Below are 18251 nucleotides of genomic sequence, written 5' to 3' on the forward strand. Positions count from 1 at the left end.
CCCTTAGCCTCAGGATTGCCAGCCTCAAGATCAGTCCTGTGGCTCCTGGCCCCTCCCTGTCCCAATATTCAGGGTTCCCAGGAGGCGTCCGACATCCCATCCCCCACGAGCTTTTGCACGTGCTACCCAGTTTATATCCCACATAACCCACACACATCCCGACGGTGGAGGGATGAGAGAATTCCTTTGAACAGCCCTTCTAGGCAAGGGGGGCGGGTAGTGGGAGATCGGAAAGAAGAGGAAGAGGATGGAAGGGAAGAGGGAGGGGGAGGAGGCAGAGGCTGCAGGAAGGCCCGAGATGCAGGAAGCAGCTGGGAGTGGGGGGAGGCTTTGTGCCTGAGGTGTTCTCTGGGTCCTAGGGTCCACAATGTTAAATTATTTTCTGGGATCTGTGGAGTGAGGCTGCGCATCTGGATCTGTCATGGCCAAGGGGGTGGACCTTCACTCCCAGGCCCTGAGCAAGGGTATAGGGCAATCCCAGGCCCTTTGTTATGTATGGGGGGGTTGAGGAGAGTATCAAAACAGCTGCCAGGACAGCGGACGCAGATGTCACTGCCACCCTTCCCCCTCCCTCCCTACATTCACACTTGCACACTGTGGCCAGAGTCCTTTAGATGAGAGATAAAAGCTAGAGCTCTCACTGGTGAAACTCGGGCCCCAGGCCTCCAGAATTCCTCCTTCAAAACTCCTTCTTCCTGTTTGAGAGGCAGGAGTGCCCTAGAAAGGCCCTGAAGATAGGGATTCCACCCCTCATTTCCAACCTGAGCTCAGGGGAGGCAGTTGATAGCATACCATCTTCAGAATTCCAGAGGGCAAAAGCCAGCTTCAGGCGGCCACCTGGGTGATGAGGACCATTCCTTTCTTCCCCTTTCTCCTCCACCAGGAGACCAGCAACAGTGGGCCAAAGTTTCACACCTTAAATAGTCCCTATTGTTAAAATGCAGATTCCAAGGCCAGCCTCTGAGATTCTGCTTCACAAAGTCTGGGGGAGGATCCAGAAATCTGAATTTTAAAAAAGTTCAAACTAGGCAGCTCCAAGAATCTTGAAGAAAACGATCCTTTGTCCCTCCCCCACTATTCCCCCTCCACACCCAGAGTAGAGGAGGGCCACACTGAGACCACTGAGTGGTTGGACTGCCTTCCACCAATATTTAGTGGAGGGCTTCCCTGGTAGCTCAGACGGAAAAGAATCTCCGTGCAGTGCAGGAGCCCGGGGTTCAATCCCTGGGTCAGGAAGATTCCCTGGAGGAGGAAATGGCAAACCACTCCAGTATCCTTGCCTGGAGAATTCCATGGACAGAGGAGCCTGGTGGGCTACAGTCCATGGGGTCGCAAAGAGTCGACACGACTGAGCGACTAACACACTTAATATTTAATGGGGGGTGAGGTTATATATGTTGTGGAAAGCTACAGTCAGAGGTTGGGATGGAAGGGTTGAAGAAGACCGACCAACCTCTGGGGTCAGTGGAGGGCTATAGCGAGGGCCGGTAGGGGAGGAGTATACTCTGGGGTGGAGGGGAAGGGGAGGGCTCACAGGCTCCGGTCCCGGAAATCCGATCCCTTTAGGACCCAGAGATGCCAGTCCCCCAGCGGCGGCGGCGAGAAGGGCAGCCGCTTGGTCTCCGGCAGCCGCCGCTCGGGCAGAGCCAGAGAAAGACCGAGGCTCGGGGCGCGGGGGGGAGGGAGGGAGGGAGGGTGGCGCGGCGGCGGAGCGGCCCGGGCCGGCCGAGCAGCTATGGGCGCCCGGGTGCCGGGCCCCTGGAGAGCCAAGGCCCCCGGCCGGGGTGGGGGGTGCCGGGTCTACCAGCCCCGCTGACACCACCTCGGACGATGTGAGCGGGCGCCTCCGCTGCTGCAGGGCAAGCGGTCCCACCGGCTCCGAGCGCCGCTTTTCTAATTTGGGTGGGGGCGACCATACCAGGCCGCTCGGGCTTTGGTAGAAGGGCGGGCTGTCTTTGGCAGCTTGGTTGGGGGAGGCGATCCACACAGGGCGCTCGGAGGTTTTTTTTTTTCCTTTTTTTTTTAAAGCGAGGTTAACTGTTTTGGGCAGCTTGGTTTTGGGGGGAGGCTTTAAAAAGGCCTTTCGGGGTTCCTTTTCTCTGGGGGAGGGGGCGGTGGTCCCGACTTGGCCCGCCGCCTGTTGGAAGGGGGGAGCGGGAAGCGTTGGGATGCGAACCCGGCTCCCCCCACTATGATGAAGACGGAGCCACGGGGGCCTGGGGGTCCCCTCCGGAGCGCCTCCCCGCACCGCAGCGCCTACGAGGCGGGCATCCAGGCTCTGAAACCGCCCGACGCGCCCGGGCCCGACGAGGCACCCAAGGCAGCCCACCACAAGAAATATGGCTCCAACGTCCATCGCATCAAAAGTATGTTCCTGCAGATGGGCACGACGGCAGGCGCGCCGGGCGATGCGGGCGGCGGCGCGGGCCCCACCGAGGCCCTGCGGGCGCCCGAGCGCGGCGTGCGCTTGTCGCTGCCGCGGGCCAGCAGCCTGAACGAGAACGTGGACCATAGCGCCCTGTTGAAGCTGGGCACCAGCGTATCGGAGCGCGTGAGCCGCTTCGACTCCAAGCCCGCGCCCTCCGCGCAGCCCGCGCCGCCGCCGCACCCGCCGTCCCGGCTGCAGGAGACGCGGAAGCTGTTCGAACGGAGCGTCCCTGCGGCCGCGGGCGGCGACAAGGAGGCCGCGGCGCGTCGGCTGCTGAGGCAGGAGCGCGCCGGCCTGCAGGACCGGAAGCTGGACGTCGTGGTGCGCTTCAACGGCAGCACCGAGGCGCTGGACAAGCTGGACGCCGACGCCGTGTCGCCGACGGTCAGCCAGCTAAGCGCTGTCTTTGAGAAGGCCGACTCGAGGACCGGCCTCCACCGCGGGCCCGGGCTGCCCAGGGTCGCGGCCGCCGGGATTCCCCAGGTCAACTCGAAGCTGGTCAGTAAGCGGTCCCGGGTGTTTCAGCCGCCCCCGCCGCCGCCCGCCCCGTCGGGGGATGTCCCAGCCGAGAAGGAGCGCGGCCCCGGAGGGCAGCAGCCCCCGCAACACCGAGTGGCCCCCGCCCGGCCGCCCCCCAAGCCCCGGGAGGTGCGCAAGATTAAGCCGGTGGAGGTGGAGGAGAGCGGGGAGTCGGAGGCCGAGGCAGCGCCCACAGAGGTGATCCAGGCGGAGGTGACAGTCCACGCGGCCCTGGAGAATGGCAGCGCCTTGGCAACCACCGCTAGCCCGGCGCCTGAGGAGCAGAAGGCTCAGGCGGCTCCCGAGGAGGAGGCGGCGACCGTGGCGGTGCCTGAAAAGGGGGTGGGCAATGGCCGGGCCCCGGACGTGGCCCCCGAGGACGTAGACGAGTCCAAAAAGGAGGACTTCTCGGAGGCGGACTTGGTGGACGTGAGCGCCTACAGTGGGCTGGGGGAGGACTCTGGGGGCAGTGCCCTGGAGGAGGACGACGAAGAAGAGGAGGAGGGGGAGCCCCCGTACGAGCCCGAGTCGGGGTGCGTGGAGATCCCAGGGCTTTCGGAAGAAGAGGACCCGGCCCCGAGCCGAAAGATCCATTTCAGCACAGCGCCGATCCAAGTAAGTGAGCCCCCCTCCCCGCCCCCGCGCCGCCCCTGCCACGTGCGCGCAGTCGCCCCCGCCTCGCCAGCCAGCCGGCTTTGGCAGGCTGAGTCAGCCCTGTCACCCAGCCCCCTTCCCAGAAGTTACCTCCCTGAGGGGGGCGTGGGGGACTTCCAGCTGTTTGTCAGAGGGGGAGGATATTTAGGCCTGAGATGAGGTGGCCTGCCCTGACCTGCCCTCGGGTTCCTCTGCCTGCTGCCCCACCCTGCCCTGCGCCGGTCCTGGGACACCTGCTTTCCCTTCCTTTTCCAGACATTCTCCCTCCGGAGACTGCCAGAGGCCTGGGCTTAAGTGGTGGGAAGGTGTGTGTGTGTGTCTGTGTGTACCTGTGACCTCAGAAGAGCACCCCCACTTTGGTCCTTACTTTGCTGTAGATCGGAGGGGCATGAGGAGCTTAGAAACACCCTTGCTTTCCTCCTGCACCAGAGCTGCACACGGGGGTGGAGGAGCCAGAAACTTCCCAAAACAAAGGTGCAGCCCTTCCTTCAAACTGGCTGTAGCCCTCACCCCAACTTTGCAGAAGTGAAAGAGGGAAGCAGGTCTCTGAGGTTGAGCTGAGCTGGGACCATGTGACTGGGGGCCCTGTTCCCTGGGGTCTGTGCTGGGCCAGCTCCCGAGGTGGGGGTACGAGGTTACATAGGCAGGCATTTTCTGTGGGTTTTGAGGAGGCTAGGCCTTTAGCAGGGTATGGAGGAGGAGGGGGTGGGGCTGGGAAACTCCCAGGTGCCTGGCAGCAGCCTCCTGCTTTTGCTCTTGGTGTTGGCAGGCACCAAGCGCTCTTGCCTCATTCTCCGGGTACCCTGAAAGGACAGAAGATCCTCCCTTTGGGGGGGCACACATACTATTGGTGATTGGTTTGTGGGTTGTGCCAGTGCCCTCAGATTCTCAGGAGAATGCTGGGAGAGATCCCTGGGAGAATTAAGAGCCCCAGCCCCCAGTTTCCTGAGGCTTCCCTGGTGGCTCAGATGGTAAAGAATCCGCTTGCAGTGCACTACCCTCTATTCTTGGCTGGCACATAAAGCTTAAAGACTTTTTCTCACCGCCCCAAGCTCAGCTGTGCCCAAGTCCAAGTCTGCTTTATGGGGCTGTCAAGGCCAAGGAAAGTTCAGCCTTTACCCCTCCCCAGTCAAACCCCCCTCTGTTTGATTGAAATTTCCATAACTCCTGGACACTGAAGCTGCCCGTTTCCTCCTGCCTGCCCCAGCATTAACCTCTGTTCCTCTTCCACCTCCCACCCCAGGGGGCCTGGGAAGTGCAACTCCCCACTTTGGCCAGCCCTTTCCCCCAGGCTGTGACCTCACAAGCCTTTTTGCCTCTCCTCCTTTTCTGAAGAGCTGGGATCCTGGAGGCAGAGAACTGAAGGATATGGGGTGTTTCTTGGGACACTGAGGATGCAAGTGGGGACCACTGAGGGGGTCAGGACACCCCACGGCCCTGCCACAGCAGTTCTCTGAGCTGCCTGATCCCCTCAGAGGTAGAGGTTGGTCTTTTAGTCCTCAGCCTCTGACTGTCTATATTTGACACCTTACCCTGATTTTTGGGTAAAAAATAGCACATGATTTGGAGCAGTGCTCCCTGACTCCCTAGTGACAGTTGCTCGCCTGTGGTGTGCTGGGCCGCCTTTGTGTGTCTGACTTTTGACCTTGCTGGGGATGTCTTCCTCCCCACCCAGTTTTTCCCTCTCTCTGCCCCACCCCTGCATTGATACTAAGTCCGGGGTCTTGTGCCCCTCGGATGACCCAATTGTTGGCCACAATACAGAGGCTTCTGCTGAGGAAAGAAACCTCAATTCTAGATAGTTATCTGGAGAGGGGGACTGGATCCAGGGCCCTCGGACAGGCTGGACACATGGAGGTGGGCAGTGTGAATGGTGGTCTGAGGCCTCTGACCCTCCGGCCTGGGTTTCTTGCAGGGGGCAGAATTTAATAATCTGAGAAAAGAGGGGAGGACAAAGCCCAGGACAGGCTAGGAGGGTGTTTTGGAGGTCACAGTGTGTGTCTGTGTGTACTTGTGGTGGGGAGGAGTTTGGTTGACCCAGGCTACCACATAGACTGAGGGATGAAGAGACCCTCTCTGCTGGGATAGAGGGTGAGGGTCAAGGGACTGGGATGCAGAAGTGGACCAAAGCCAGTTTGCCAGATCTAGGCGCGTGGCAGCCCTGTCCTGGGGCTTGGGACCTATGTACAATGGGGACAAAGTCCCAGTGACCTACCCACCAGTCTCATCCCACGCTGCTATGGGCTAGCTCCCATGACCTTGGACAGTGGGTCTAGCATCTTGCACTGTATGTGGACTGGGTGGCCCATTTCTCCCAGGAGCTTGGGGCTACTGGCCAGATGTCAAGAGGGCAGTCTGACTGCTGCACCATTGACAAAGAACTCGAAGGGTTTGCACTCTTTCTCTGATGCTGTAAAGTTGAGGGCAGTGAGTTAAGTGACCACGTAGGCCCCTCCCAGCTAGGAGCCCCCTTGTGGGAGCCATGGTGTTTGGGGGGCGACACTAAACCGAGGCTGGGGCACAAGAGCTGCTGGCCTGGGTGCCCGTAGCGCCTGCTTCTGGAGGAGAGGGACCCTGGCAGGGGCCTCAGGGAGACAGTGTCCCACTCCAGCTGCTCAGGCCTCAGGCCCAGCCATCTGATAGAGCTGCTGCTACCCTTCATCGCCCCCACTTGGCTCCAAGTGGTGCCAACCTGTCACTGCAGGCAGTGAAACAGGAACATGTCATGATGCCCCAAATGGTGCTCATTAACCTCCCACCAGGAGCACCCCGCCTGGACCCAGACTTAGGCACTCCTGCAGAGCCCTTGTCCTACCTTCTCTGCTCTTTGGAGGAGGGTCAGGCTGGGGATTCCCCTTTCTGCTGAGCCAGCAGAGGGGTTCAGAGGACAACAAGGCCAGGTTCACTGCGGACAGTGTCAGAGGCTGCCACTTGCCTGCTGTCCTTGCTTTCTGCAGGGTATTGTGCCCAGGACCTCTGCCCGGGCCTCCTAGTGCCCTGGGGATAAGCGGGGTACCTCAGAGAGCTGCGGTTCAGAAGGGAGCTTGAGGTCTGGCCATGTGGCCAAGGCCATAGGGGCTCCTCAAGAGGAGGGCCTGCCCATTCTCCGTGGGGGGACCGGTGGTCCTTCTGCCTCTCTCCTCCCCTTTCCCCACCCGCCACTGCCCTTGTCTCACACCCGCTCCCCCCTCCCCATCTGGCATCCTCCCGAATCTCCTCCACTCCTTATCCCTCCTCCTCTTCCCCTCTGCTACTCAGCGTGTTCCTTCCTCTCTCCTGCCGTCTGTGTCCACCCTCGTCTTTGGGATGGGGACTGTCTGTTGGTCTCTCTCTGACCTGGGAGCCTGGGTTCATGAGTATGACAGTTTCTCCAGCATTGACCTTCCTTTCTTCTAACTGGCCGTGCTTGTGTGGTCAGGGCTACAGGAGAGAGTCATGGCGTGGATGTGGCAAGGCTGGGTTCCTTTCTGCCTTGCCCCCTACCTCAGAACTAGAAGGGCCCCACTCTGAGCTGGGATCAGCACGGGCTGGGGAAGGCCTCACCTCAGCCTGTCTGGGGGTGGGGGAGGCCTCTGGCAGGAGGGGAGCGCAGTGGCTGGCGCAGCCTGCCCCTTCAGCCTCCTCTCACTGGGTTAGCCCTTGCCCTCCTATTGGCGCCTCTGACAAGCAGCCTCTCCCCCAGGTGTTCAGTACCTACTCCAACGAGGACTACGATCGTCGCAACGAGGACGTGGATCCCATGGCAGCCTCTGCTGAGTACGAGCTGGAGAAGCGGGTGGAGAGGTTGGAGCTGTTCCCTGTGGAGCTGGAGAAGGGTGAGCTGGGCCACTGGGCCTCTGCCTTGTGCCAACTTCCGCCCTGGGTGGACCCTCAGGGCTTCCACTGAGATGTTCTGCTTCCTCTAACTGGGCCTCTGTCAGCACCCCACAGCCACACAGACTCAGCCCAGCCCAAAGCTCCACCATCACACTGTCCCGCTGCACTCTGCTTCTGCACTTGTCAGGCCCCGCATGAGCACTGTGGGCTGGGTCCTGGGCTCTGCAGGCCAAGCCACAATGGGAGAGCGATGGAAGGGGGAGAGGGCAGGCATGGCTGGGACGCTCACACCTAAGTGCGTCCTTGGCACAGTGAGGGGGCCAGGAAAGGAAGGAGGGGCCACTGTAAAAGCATTTAACAGGGGACCTGACCAGACCTGAGGGGATTTCCAAGGAAAGAGACACTTGAGTTGAACTCTGAAGAGGAGATGAGGGGAGTCTGCGGAAAAGAGGAGAGAGACCTGGTGGACTCGGAGGGTGGGGGAGAAGGCTGCGCATACAGGACCTCGTTGACCACTTTTCTAAGATGGACTGGGAGCCTTGTAAGGTGTGAGAAAGGTATTCTAGAGAGACTATACCAAGCTGTGCTGTGGGGCAAAGGGTTGTACATGGTTGGAGAGGGGCCCCTGTAGTGTGGACATGGTGATGGCCATGTGGGAAGGGGGTGGACTTGAGGGATTCTTGGAAGGTGGGATTGACAGGATTTGAGTGTTACTTGGCTTCCACAGAGGCTGCAGGGGGAGGCAGGAGTCCAGGTGACTCCCAGGCCCCGTGAAGCGGGGGCAGGCTGGAAAAGCCTATTTGTGGGGGAAGATCTCGTTCAGATGTCAGAGGCCCGTGAGACAGAGGGGGGCAGCTGTGGAGAGAGGAGTAGGTTTTGCGGGAGAGAAAAGCAGGAGGTCTTGAGTCACTGAGGCTGTGAGTAGGGATGAGACTGCTTAGGGAGGGGGACCATCAGCCCCCTCGTGGCTCCCCCACCCATCCCCATGGCCACCACACACCTCATCTGCATACAGATAGTGCCCCTTCAGCACGTCCTGCTGCCCATCAGTTCTTTGGCTGGGGCAGAGGGCAGTGACCCAAGAGCATCCTAGTTGGCTTGGCAAAGAGGGAGTGACAGAACCAGATGTGGGACATCCCCTCAGCATGGAGACTGCTTCTTGAGGTGAGGCTGTGCCCCACTGTGAGGGTTGGGGATGGGCCTCTCACTCTGTCCCCGGCAAATCCTCAACCCATCCTACCCTCCTACTGGCTTCTCATCACCCTCTGCTTCACAGACTCCGAGGGCCTGGGCATCAGCATCATTGGCATGGGGGCCGGGGCGGACATGGGCCTTGAGAAGCTGGGCATCTTCGTCAAGACCGTGACTGAGGGCGGCGCGGCCCATCGGGACGGCAGGTACCGCCTCCCCTTCCCTTATCAGCCGTGGTCTGCGGGGCGGGTCGCCAGGTGGGGCCCAGGCGTTCGTGGAGACCACTGTGCCTGTTGCTGGCCCGCCCCCCAGGGAGCAGTGAGCAGCACAGACAGGGCCCTCGGCTTCGTGGCACTTGCATGCTGTGTAGGTGTTGTGTTTCGGGCCATGGTGAGGAGAGCGTGGGTGCGGAGGCTCTGTGCCTAGTAGAGTACACATTGAGCTTTTTCATTTAGGAAATATTGAGCCTGTGACACTGTTGCAGGGCTGGTGCCAGGCCCTGGGAGTCAGTGATGAGGGCCTTGATCTTAAGAAGCATGTAGTGTAGTAAGGCAGATGGGCATTCAAGAGGGCACACAGAAAACAGCGACATGGACAAAAGTACAGGGCGGCACTAAAGGCTAAGTCAGGAGGGCTTGGCCTCTTTGGGTTTCAGGGAAGTCTTCCTGGAGGAAGTGACATTGGAGTTGAGACCTAAAGCATGAGCAGGAGTGGGGTGTGCAGAGTGTCCCAGGCAGGGCACCAAAAGCAGGCAGGTGTGGCTGAGCTAGAGACCACGGGATTCAGGTGTCTTATGAGGTTAGAAGAGCCCATAGGGGCGGTGTGCCCGGGAGGAGGCTGCTCCTTGCCTACATGCTTATGTTTGGCCCCTGAGGCTGGAAGGTGTGAGTTCGGTGGGTCAGAGGGCTCAGGAAAGATCCCCTGGAGTTCTGGGCAGCCCAGTGAGCCCTTTGGAGCCTCCCCACTGTGTGTGAATTGCCGAGGGGGAGTGGGAACGGCTGTAGGGCACCCCCAGGCTGTAAGTTAAAGGTTAATATCAGGGTGCCTTGTGCTACCTCTAAGCCCAGACCCCTCCATGTGACAGAGTTGACTGTTTGTTCCTGTGAGGACTGGGGTCATGCTGCTAGAGGTGGAGTTGCCTCATTCAGGAAGCTTCTATCTGCTGCAGCCCAGATGGCATGGTGGGCAGGGGTGGGAGTGAGCAGAAAAAGGAAGGTGACCACCCCTACTCTTTTACTTACTCCCTCATTTGAACTTCCCAGAGCCTTTCCCATGGTTGCCTGTTGGCTGGTTGGGGAGTGTGTGTGTATGTGAGGGTGTCCCCATGTGGGGTGGGTGGTGGGGGCGAACTGTTGACGGGAGACCATTTCTTCCTTTTCTGTGTGGGAGCCCTGCGAGGAGGCCTGGAACTGAGGGGAGGTGGGAGTGGAGGATGGAGGTGGCCAGGTGTCCCTCCCGTGCTTCCATCCCCCTTGCGGTCAGGCTGGGCCACTCCCATCTCTCCTTGTGTGGGGAACAGGGCTTCCAGGGCCATAGCTGGAGCGTACTGGGGGCTGTGCACAGGGGGGACTAACCCCGTGGGACTGTAGTGAACACAGATCGCGGGCATTTGAAAGAAATCTGTGGGCTCAGGTCTGTGCTGAATGGGTGTGTAAGAGGGTGGGCTGTATGTCAGGTGTGTGCTAGAGGCCCTAGCTGGTGTGCGTGGCCATGATGAACTCTGTGGATGCCACGCTGGTCTGTCGAGTGATGGAGGAAGGGACTAGTGTGTGATTGCCTTGGGAAGTGTGCTTGCCACCCTTCCTGGTTCTGGATGCCCGTGTCGGTTGTGCTTGCCTGGGTCTCACTGCCCATGCGCCTGGCTGATACCTGATCCTCCGGCCTCATGCCTCTTATGCAGGTAGACAAAGTACTGGGTTCCTGTGGGGACTGAGCCTTGAGTTTCTGATGGGAAGGGGGCCATGTCTACCCTAGCTCCACAGTTCCCCTCGGGATCCCCTAACCAATGTCACCCACCTCCCCCTCGCCCGTCCCCAGGATCCAGGTGAACGATCTCCTGGTGGAGGTGGATGGAACGAGTCTGGTGGGAGTGACCCAGAGCTTTGCAGCCTCCGTGCTCCGGAATACCAAGGGCCGTGTGCGGTGAGGCCCAGGAGGGTGGGGGCGGTGGGGAGTGGGCGCAGACAGGAGGCTCAGCCCTCATCGGGCCACTCTGCCCGCCTGCCCACACCCAGTTGAGATCCTCTGTGGCCCAACTTACAGAGACGTTTCCACTGTGGAAAGGAATTGCTATGTGCTTATCCGTTGCCCCGTCTCCCTTCACATCTCCCGCCCCTGACCACTGCTGGCCACCAGCACTCAGGCTTCAGGCCTGTTGTCCACCATGCCTCTTGGTCGTCTTCTTTCCCCACTGTCTGTCCTGACTCATTCATTGAAGATCCCAAGATGTGCAGGAAGGATGCCATCCAGATCGGGGTTTATCCCTCCCTCCCTCTAGCCTGGTATAGTCTGAGGACTCTCCTCCTTGGGTCTGCCAACTGAAGAGGTTGGGTTAGAGGCTCCCTATGTTCATCTCTGGCATAACATTCAGGGACAACTCCATGCCCCCTCCAAAAGGGGCACTGCCCCCAGGAAAGGGTGGTAGAGAGAAACAGGATGTGGGTGGCCACGGAGAGGAGGGGCTGGTGCCTGGAAGTTCCACGATTTCCTTTCCATCCTAATCTCCAGTCGCCATCATCCCGCCCCTTCCTGAAGCTCAAGGACTTGGAGAGCATATAAGACAGCCCTCCACAGTTCCAGGGTCAGCTTTGCCAGGCCCCTGCCTCATTTTCTCCCATGTGGTGAGGGAAGAGCTCCTACACTGGCACCTCCTGACCTCATGTCCCCGACAGCCTAGCCTGAAGTTTGGCTGACATCTCCCCATCCCCCGAACTGGCCAGGAGGGCTAATGAGTCTCTGCTACTCCTGGGAAAGAAACCCAATAAGGGCCCCCTGTTCCCCCATTCATTATTAACATTCTGCAGTCTCTGGACTCAGCCCTCTCATTTCACCTCCCCAGGGAGGACCTGGGTATTGAGAGGGGAGTACCAATGGGGAGGATGGTGGCATTTCCAGCTAAGGACAGAGAAAAAGGAGACAATGCTGGTGCCCCTGCAGGTTTATGATTGGCCGGGAGCGGCCCGGTGAGCAGAGTGAGGTGGCCCAGCTAATTCAGCAGACCCTGGAACAGGAGCGATGGCAGCGGGAGATGATGGAGCAGAGATACGCCCAGTACGGCGAGGATGACGAGGAGGTAGGGACTCTACTTGGCTGGGAGCGTCATCGTCCCCTGGTGGCCTGATGGAGCATTACAGCTGTCCCCTGCCTCTGCCACTTTCCCAGGCCTTGTGAAGAACCCCAGAGCGCCACTCCTGTCCTGGGGGAGCCCCTAATCTGAGAAGCAATGCAGATCCCTCCCTTAAAGAATCTCTAGTTTGATGGAGGAATCACACCCTCTGTCTTCAGAAAGCCTTCCTGGTCCTACAAAGAAAACATAGTTCCCTCTAAGAGCCGCCACTCTGAGGAAGGAGACAGCTCTAGGCCTCAGGGGACCTGCTGCGTGAGGAGGGGAAAGCAAAGGCTGTTTCTTCAGGTCTTAGTCTTTTATGGGATAACTCCTGCCTTCAGGAGACTTTCCGGAAGTCACAAACCATGCCCCTGGTGTGGACCCCTGGCTGATGGAGGAGGTCATGACCCATACCCCTGGGTCGCACTCAGTCTGCCGTGGACTAACCACTGCTGGTTTCAGCCCTAGTCATCAGGGCTGGGGTAGGCTGGCGTGGGCAGGGGACACAGCCTCCTGTCCCCCTTCATAGACGGGAGAGTACGCCACCGACGAGGATGAGGAGCTGAGCCCCACGTTCCCAGGGGGCGAGATGGCCATCGAGGTGTTCGAGCTGGCAGAGAATGAGGATGCCCTGTCCCCGGTGGACATGGAGCCCGAGAAGCTGGTGCACAAGTTCAAGGAGGTGCGCAGAGGGGCCCCTGGGCTGGTGGAGGGCAAGGGCAGGTTAGTATTTAGTGCTGCAGCACTGCCTGCCCCAGCCAGAGCTGAGTGTCTGTGCCCTCGCCCCCACAGCTCCAGATTAAGCATGCTGTGACTGAGGCCGAGATCCAGCAGCTGAAGAGAAAGGTAAGAGCGGCGGGAAGTGGGGGAGGCTGAGGGCATGGGGGCGACAGTCTTCCACCCTCAGCTGTACATGTCGACCCTTGTCCGGCACCCACAGGCGCATGGAAAACAAGCTGCTCTGAAGTAAGGGAGGCTAGTGTTAAGAGCTAGACCATCTCTCCACCACTCACTTGCTGCTCCGGGCCTCATTCTCCATAAAATGGTTTGATAATAGTGCCAGGACCTAGGACCACTGTGAGAATAAAATAGAATAATACATGTAAGGTCTTTAGTACAGGTCTGACACATAACAGTTGCTTAATAAAAAGTTGAGCTGTTAGCTGTCAGCCCTCTAATAGCTGAACGTGGATGTCTTCACGTTCACACAGTCCCACGCATGTCCTCTACATAAAAGCCTAGCATTTAGCCTAGCCTAAATGCAAACCACCCAGAGATCCAAACATCAGCCCAGATCCCAGGTACATGGTACTCACAGACCCACCCACCCAGACACCCTCTCTGCTTAGACATAACATGAGGACAATGGACCCATGCTTCACAAGCAAGACTTTTGTGTCCGTCTGCTTATGTGTCTGTCTGCTGTGAGATATAGGATGTTTCATGGAACATGCACATTCTCACAGAGATACCATGTATAGATACCGGCACAAGCATACTGGGTGCCAGCACCCTTAGAGGCATAGATATACAGACTTCTGAAGCACAGGCTGTGCATTAGGAGTCCCGATCCCCATGGGGCTTCCAGTGTGGCAGGGAGAGGCAGAGGCACACAGGGGTTCTGCAGACATTGTGCACCCAGGCACACACAGGTGCATTCCCATATGTGGGCTTAGACCAACATGCCTGGAGACAGGAGAGTGTGAAGCTGAGCCCCAGAGGGAAGACAGGGTTTAGGTGACTGAGGCAGAGGAAGGGCATTTCTGGTGGGGAGACAAACGTGAGCTTGGAGGCTGGCTTTGGAAAGAGACCTGCAGGCTATGGCAGCCATTCCGGGGGCGGAGGGGAGTGGAAGGTAGAGCTGGATTGCCAGGATGGGCTGTAGCAGTATCCTGACTCCCCACTGAGGACTCCAGCCTGGATCCTGTGGCCATATGAGACCAGGAGGAGGAAGGTCACTATCCCCAAAGTGGGAGGCATGAGGGTGAGCAGGACTTGGAGACTGGTGAACCAGCTAGAGCCCCAAGTGGTGCCCTGGCAGGTATGGGCAGGGCTACCCAGGGCACAGGCAGAGGGTATGTATAGGAAGGACGGATTCGAGTTGCATTTCCCAGGTCGAGGTGACAGTTCATGTTGTTAGAGTAGGTGCAGAGCATAAAGGGAAGGAACAGTCAAAGGTCTTTCAATTTATAAACACCTTTGGGCTTCCCTGGTGGCTCAGGTGGTAAAGAATCTGCCTGCAGTGTGGGAGACCTGGGTTCAGTCCCTGGGTTGGGAAGATCCCCTGGAGAAGGGAATGGCTACCCACTCTAGTATTCTTGCCTGAGGCTACAGGCAAGAGTAGCCTGGCAGGCTACAGTCCATGGGTTCGCAAAGAGTCAGACACGACTGAGCAGCTTTCACTTTCTTTCTAGGTGTGTGGCACCATCCAATTCATGTGATGGGCAAAAGCACTTGATCCTTGCCCTGTGTGGCTTAGAGTCCGCACAGCAACATTTGTACATAGAAGCTGACACAGGCTTTATAGGAGAGGACAGGGTCCCTGAACTCCTAGAGCTGGTGGAACCTGATGAAGCTGGAATGTGTGGGGGGCTGTGCTGTCAGAGAGAATCACAGGAGACTTCTGGGGAAGTGAAATACTGAGCTCAGCTGAAGGCTGAGCTAGTGGGAAATGATGAGGTAGTGGGAGGGTAGATGGGAGCATTCCAGGCACAGGGAACAGCGAGGCGAAGCCCTGCAGCAAGAGGGAACGTAGGTCCAAGGATGTGCAGGAAGGCCTGTGTAGCTGGGACACAGAGGGCAAGGGGTGTTTGCAGCCAGCAAAGTTGGAGGGGCAGTCAGGGGCTTGAAGCTCAGCACTGGGGTGGCAGTGAGATGATGGCACCTTTGGACGGAGGTGGGCTAGTCAGAAAAGGAGGAATAAGTTTGTGTAGGTGGGGCCAAGTTTGGGGCAGGGTGCCTCTGAGGAACCCGAAGTAAAGTTGGGCTGGAGATTTGGGGCTCAGTGCTCAGAGGTGGTGAAGAAAGTGAGTACAGAGGGAACAGAGGACCTATGATTGGGCTGTGGAGCTAGGAGGTCTGCACTGGGGTGGCACGGGCACTAGGCGAGCAGCCAGGACTGTTTAGGAAGCCGCAGAAGCCAGGGCTACAGAGAGGGAACAGAGGGCAGTGGTGCCCTGTTCTCACCCATCTACCATCACACTGTGTAGCCTTTGTGAGCTTGGCAAGGCAGGAATCAGTCCCACTTTACAGATGGGAGGAATGCAGCTTAAGACAAAAGTGGCCTTACCCCAAGTCACGGAGATAGTCAGTTATGAACGCGGGCGGCCTGCCTTCTAGGAGTGCAGCACGTATCAGGGCTCCTGGCTGGGACAGATGGGGTCCTCCCTCTCCGGGTTTCAGTTCCCAGACTCAGCCAAGGAGAGTCAGTAGTTGGGGGGCAGTGGGCTCCACATCTGCAGGAATCATCCAGAGACTGTCGTCCCCACCAACCCAGGGCTGTTCCTTCCTCTCAGCTGCAGAGCCTGGAGCAGGAGAAGGGGCGGTGGCGGGTGGAGAAGGCCCAGCTGGAGCAGAGCGTGGAGGAGAACAAGGAGCGCATGGAAAAACTGGAGGGCTACTGGGGTGAGGCCCAGAGCCTGTGCCAGGCTGTGGATGAGCACCTGCGGGAGACCCAGGCCCAGTACCAGGCCTTGGAGCGCAAATATAGCAAGGCCAAGCGCCTCATCAAAGACTACCAGCAGAAGTACGTGTGGGGGCTGGGAGCCCTGGACCTGAGGAGGATGGAGAGGCCTGTGGTGGGGCCTCCCCACCCCAGCCAAGTAGGGGGGCCAGGAGCGCAGAAGTTGGAGGGTCCTTTTGGGGGGGTACCTGGGTTCGTAATGACTGGGTGCCAGAGCCAACAAGCCAGGCCCCAGAGGCTTTGGGAAGGTTAGGGATCTCCAGACCTGAGAACAAGGAGTGGGCAAGAGCTGCCAAGGACAGGGCTGAAGACCCTGAGACTCTCTGAATGGAAGCCAGACCACACAGCCTTACCCACTGTCTGTCCCCCACTGATCCCCAGGGAGATTGAGTTTCTGAAAAAGGAGACAGCACAGCGCCGGGTTCTGGAGGAGTCAGAGCTGGCGAGGAAGGAGGAGATGGACAAGCTCCTGGACAAGGTAGGCCCGGGATGCCACAGGGGCAGGAGGGAGCAGCAGGTCAGTCACCCTATGGATCCTGGAGGGAGAAGAGTCGTGGCTGGGAGCTCAGGGTCATGTCCCCAGCAGGGGGGCAGGCGGGGCAGGGCCCGAGTCCAATGCTCAGTCCTGATGCCCTCTCCCCCTTTTTTTCAGATCTCAGAACTGGAAGGAAACCTGCAAACACTGAGGAATTCCAATTCTACTTAACAGGAATCATTCCTTAACCGGACAATAATTAATCCCCTCCCATTGTCCTCCCTCCCCTGTCCTCAATACTTGACCCCGCCCCCTATCAGCCTGGGGACAGGTGCCCCGACTTGCCCACGCCTCCACCCCACCTCACCCAGCTTCAGGGACCAGAGGGCCCACATCATATAGGCCCCTTAAGGTGGCCCAGGCAGACCGGTGGCTGGAAGGATGGCCTCCTTGCCCATGGGGCTGGGGCACAGAGGCCATGGAATGCCAGGGGCTGGCCTGGGTGGTGGATGAACACAAGGACCTGCAGACCAAACTGCCAGATTTTACGGCCTCCAGCCTTTGTCTCTGGACTGGAACAGGGCTGGGGGCTCTCCCAGCATCTCACCGCCTGGAGGCTGCCTCCTGATCACGGAGCTCCTAGGTGGTCCCTGGGCCTCTTGACTTGAGATTCTACCATCTTGGCCCTTCCCTCCTCCCCTATCATTGTGCTGTTCTGTTGCATTCTTATCCTCCTGCTGGGAAGGGTTGTCTCCACACCTCCTCCCATCCTTGTCCACCCTCCCAGGAGGGATAGAGTCCACTCAGAGCCTGGAGGCTGGGCCTGACCCTGCACTGATTTCTTATGAATCCTTCATGAAAAGGGGAGAGCCAAGGACATGTGGTGTCCAGCTCCCCCTTCTCCTGGGGCAGCAGCCCTCAATTTCTCCTTGTGCCTCCCCTCCCCCAGGTGCCAAATAGCCATAACCTCCTGGAACCATTCTGCGGCCTCTCTGGGGTCCAGGTTTCCTGGCCAAGCCTGTCAATGCAAGGGAGGAGAAGAGGTCAGTTTAGAGGGCCTGGTTTTAGGCAAGGGGAACATTTTTTACTGGAGAGCCAAGTCCCGTCCTGCCCTACGCAGGGCCACACCTGGAAGCCTTGTACTAACATCAGAGATTCAGCCTCACCCCACCCACACCCACAGTTTTCCAGTGTTTTGACTGGAGGGCAAAATTTTACTACTTTTCTTCTTTTTGGAGACCAGGGCTGCGCTGCTAGCAGCCTGCTTTCTAAGTGAAATCGACTCTGTTTCCCCACTTTAACCCCAAATCGGGGCTTGGACCAAGGGAGGTGAGACCCCTACCCCAGGTCCCCTCCCCTTTCAGAAACCATCTCATTTTTGCCTCTTCGTCATGCCCCTGCCTCAGCCTGGGTTTTTGTTCTTTTTTAAAAAAAAACAACCCCTGTACCATCCGTTTTGGCTTCCTCTCGTCCCCTGTAAATAGGCCATGCCATCAATCAGTATTTCTCAGCAATCTGTTCCTGCCCCCAGATGTGCGCCTACCCCGTGAAAGAGCTGGCTATCTTAGTGCCTGGGCCCGTGCAATTCACCTCCTCGGCCTCAGCAGACGGAGGGGGCGGGGCCAGGGGCGGGGCTGTTGGGGGGGCTTCCGGTTTCTCCGGCCGAGGGCCACCCTAGCCCCGCCTTTTGCAGGACTGCGTCTCTGTATATAATATATATATGTATGTATTGTTCCCGGTTTTGTACGGATCATGCCCTCTGTCAGGTCACTCCCATAAAAGCAGTCCCCAGAGCTTTGCCGCCTGGTTTCTTGATTCGCGGGAGGAGGTATGGGATGCCAGTCTGAGTCAGGTGGTCTGCCAGTGCTACCTCTGACCCTGAGCTTTATGAGAACCCTTGTTCTTGCAAACTCCATTTGCCACCCCCGCTCCCATCCCTTCTGGGCAGGGCTGGGATTTCTAGAGCGTTCCTTAGGCTCATCACTCAGCTCTTTCTTATAAGGCCTCCAATGGAATTAAGAGGATGAGTTAGATACGGTAATGGAGATATCCAACCCCTACTCTCCCACTAGGCACCCTGTAGAAGGTACGGGAAAGATTAAAGGTGGTGGTGGTAGCTGTGGATGGGAAATGATAAGTCAGAGCAGTTTTGTGCCCAGGG

The 18251-nt window shown here is 58.5% G+C and overlaps 1 protein-coding gene across 2 annotated transcripts; it reads left to right on the plus strand.

Annotated features, from left to right (window-relative positions):
* The first annotated feature begins 1695 nt into the window (after positions 1-1695).
* PPP1R9B (protein phosphatase 1 regulatory subunit 9B) lies at positions 1696-17883 on the plus strand. 2 transcript variants are annotated; one of them, XM_019980441.2, is made up of 10 exons: positions 1697-3562; positions 7284-7416; positions 8694-8814; positions 10646-10750; positions 11765-11900; positions 12463-12615; positions 12726-12779; positions 15449-15678; positions 15997-16093; positions 16268-17883. In XM_019980441.2, the coding sequence occupies exons 1-10, from the start codon at positions 2192-2194 to the stop codon at positions 16319-16321; spliced, it is 2454 nt and encodes an 817-aa protein (XP_019836000.2). In that variant the 5' UTR covers positions 1697-2191; the 3' UTR covers positions 16322-17883. The 2 variants fall into 2 exon arrangements, with proteins under 2 accessions (XP_070629397.1, XP_019836000.2); XM_070773296.1 differs by lacking the exon at positions 10646-10750 and having other exon boundaries at positions 1696-3562.
* The last annotated feature ends 368 nt before the right edge of the window (positions 17884-18251 follow it).

This window comes from Bos indicus, chromosome 19 (assembly GCF_029378745.1).
Source record: "Bos indicus isolate NIAB-ARS_2022 breed Sahiwal x Tharparkar chromosome 19, NIAB-ARS_B.indTharparkar_mat_pri_1.0, whole genome shotgun sequence".
Classification (NCBI taxonomy): Eukaryota; Metazoa; Chordata; class Mammalia; order Artiodactyla; family Bovidae; genus Bos; species Bos indicus.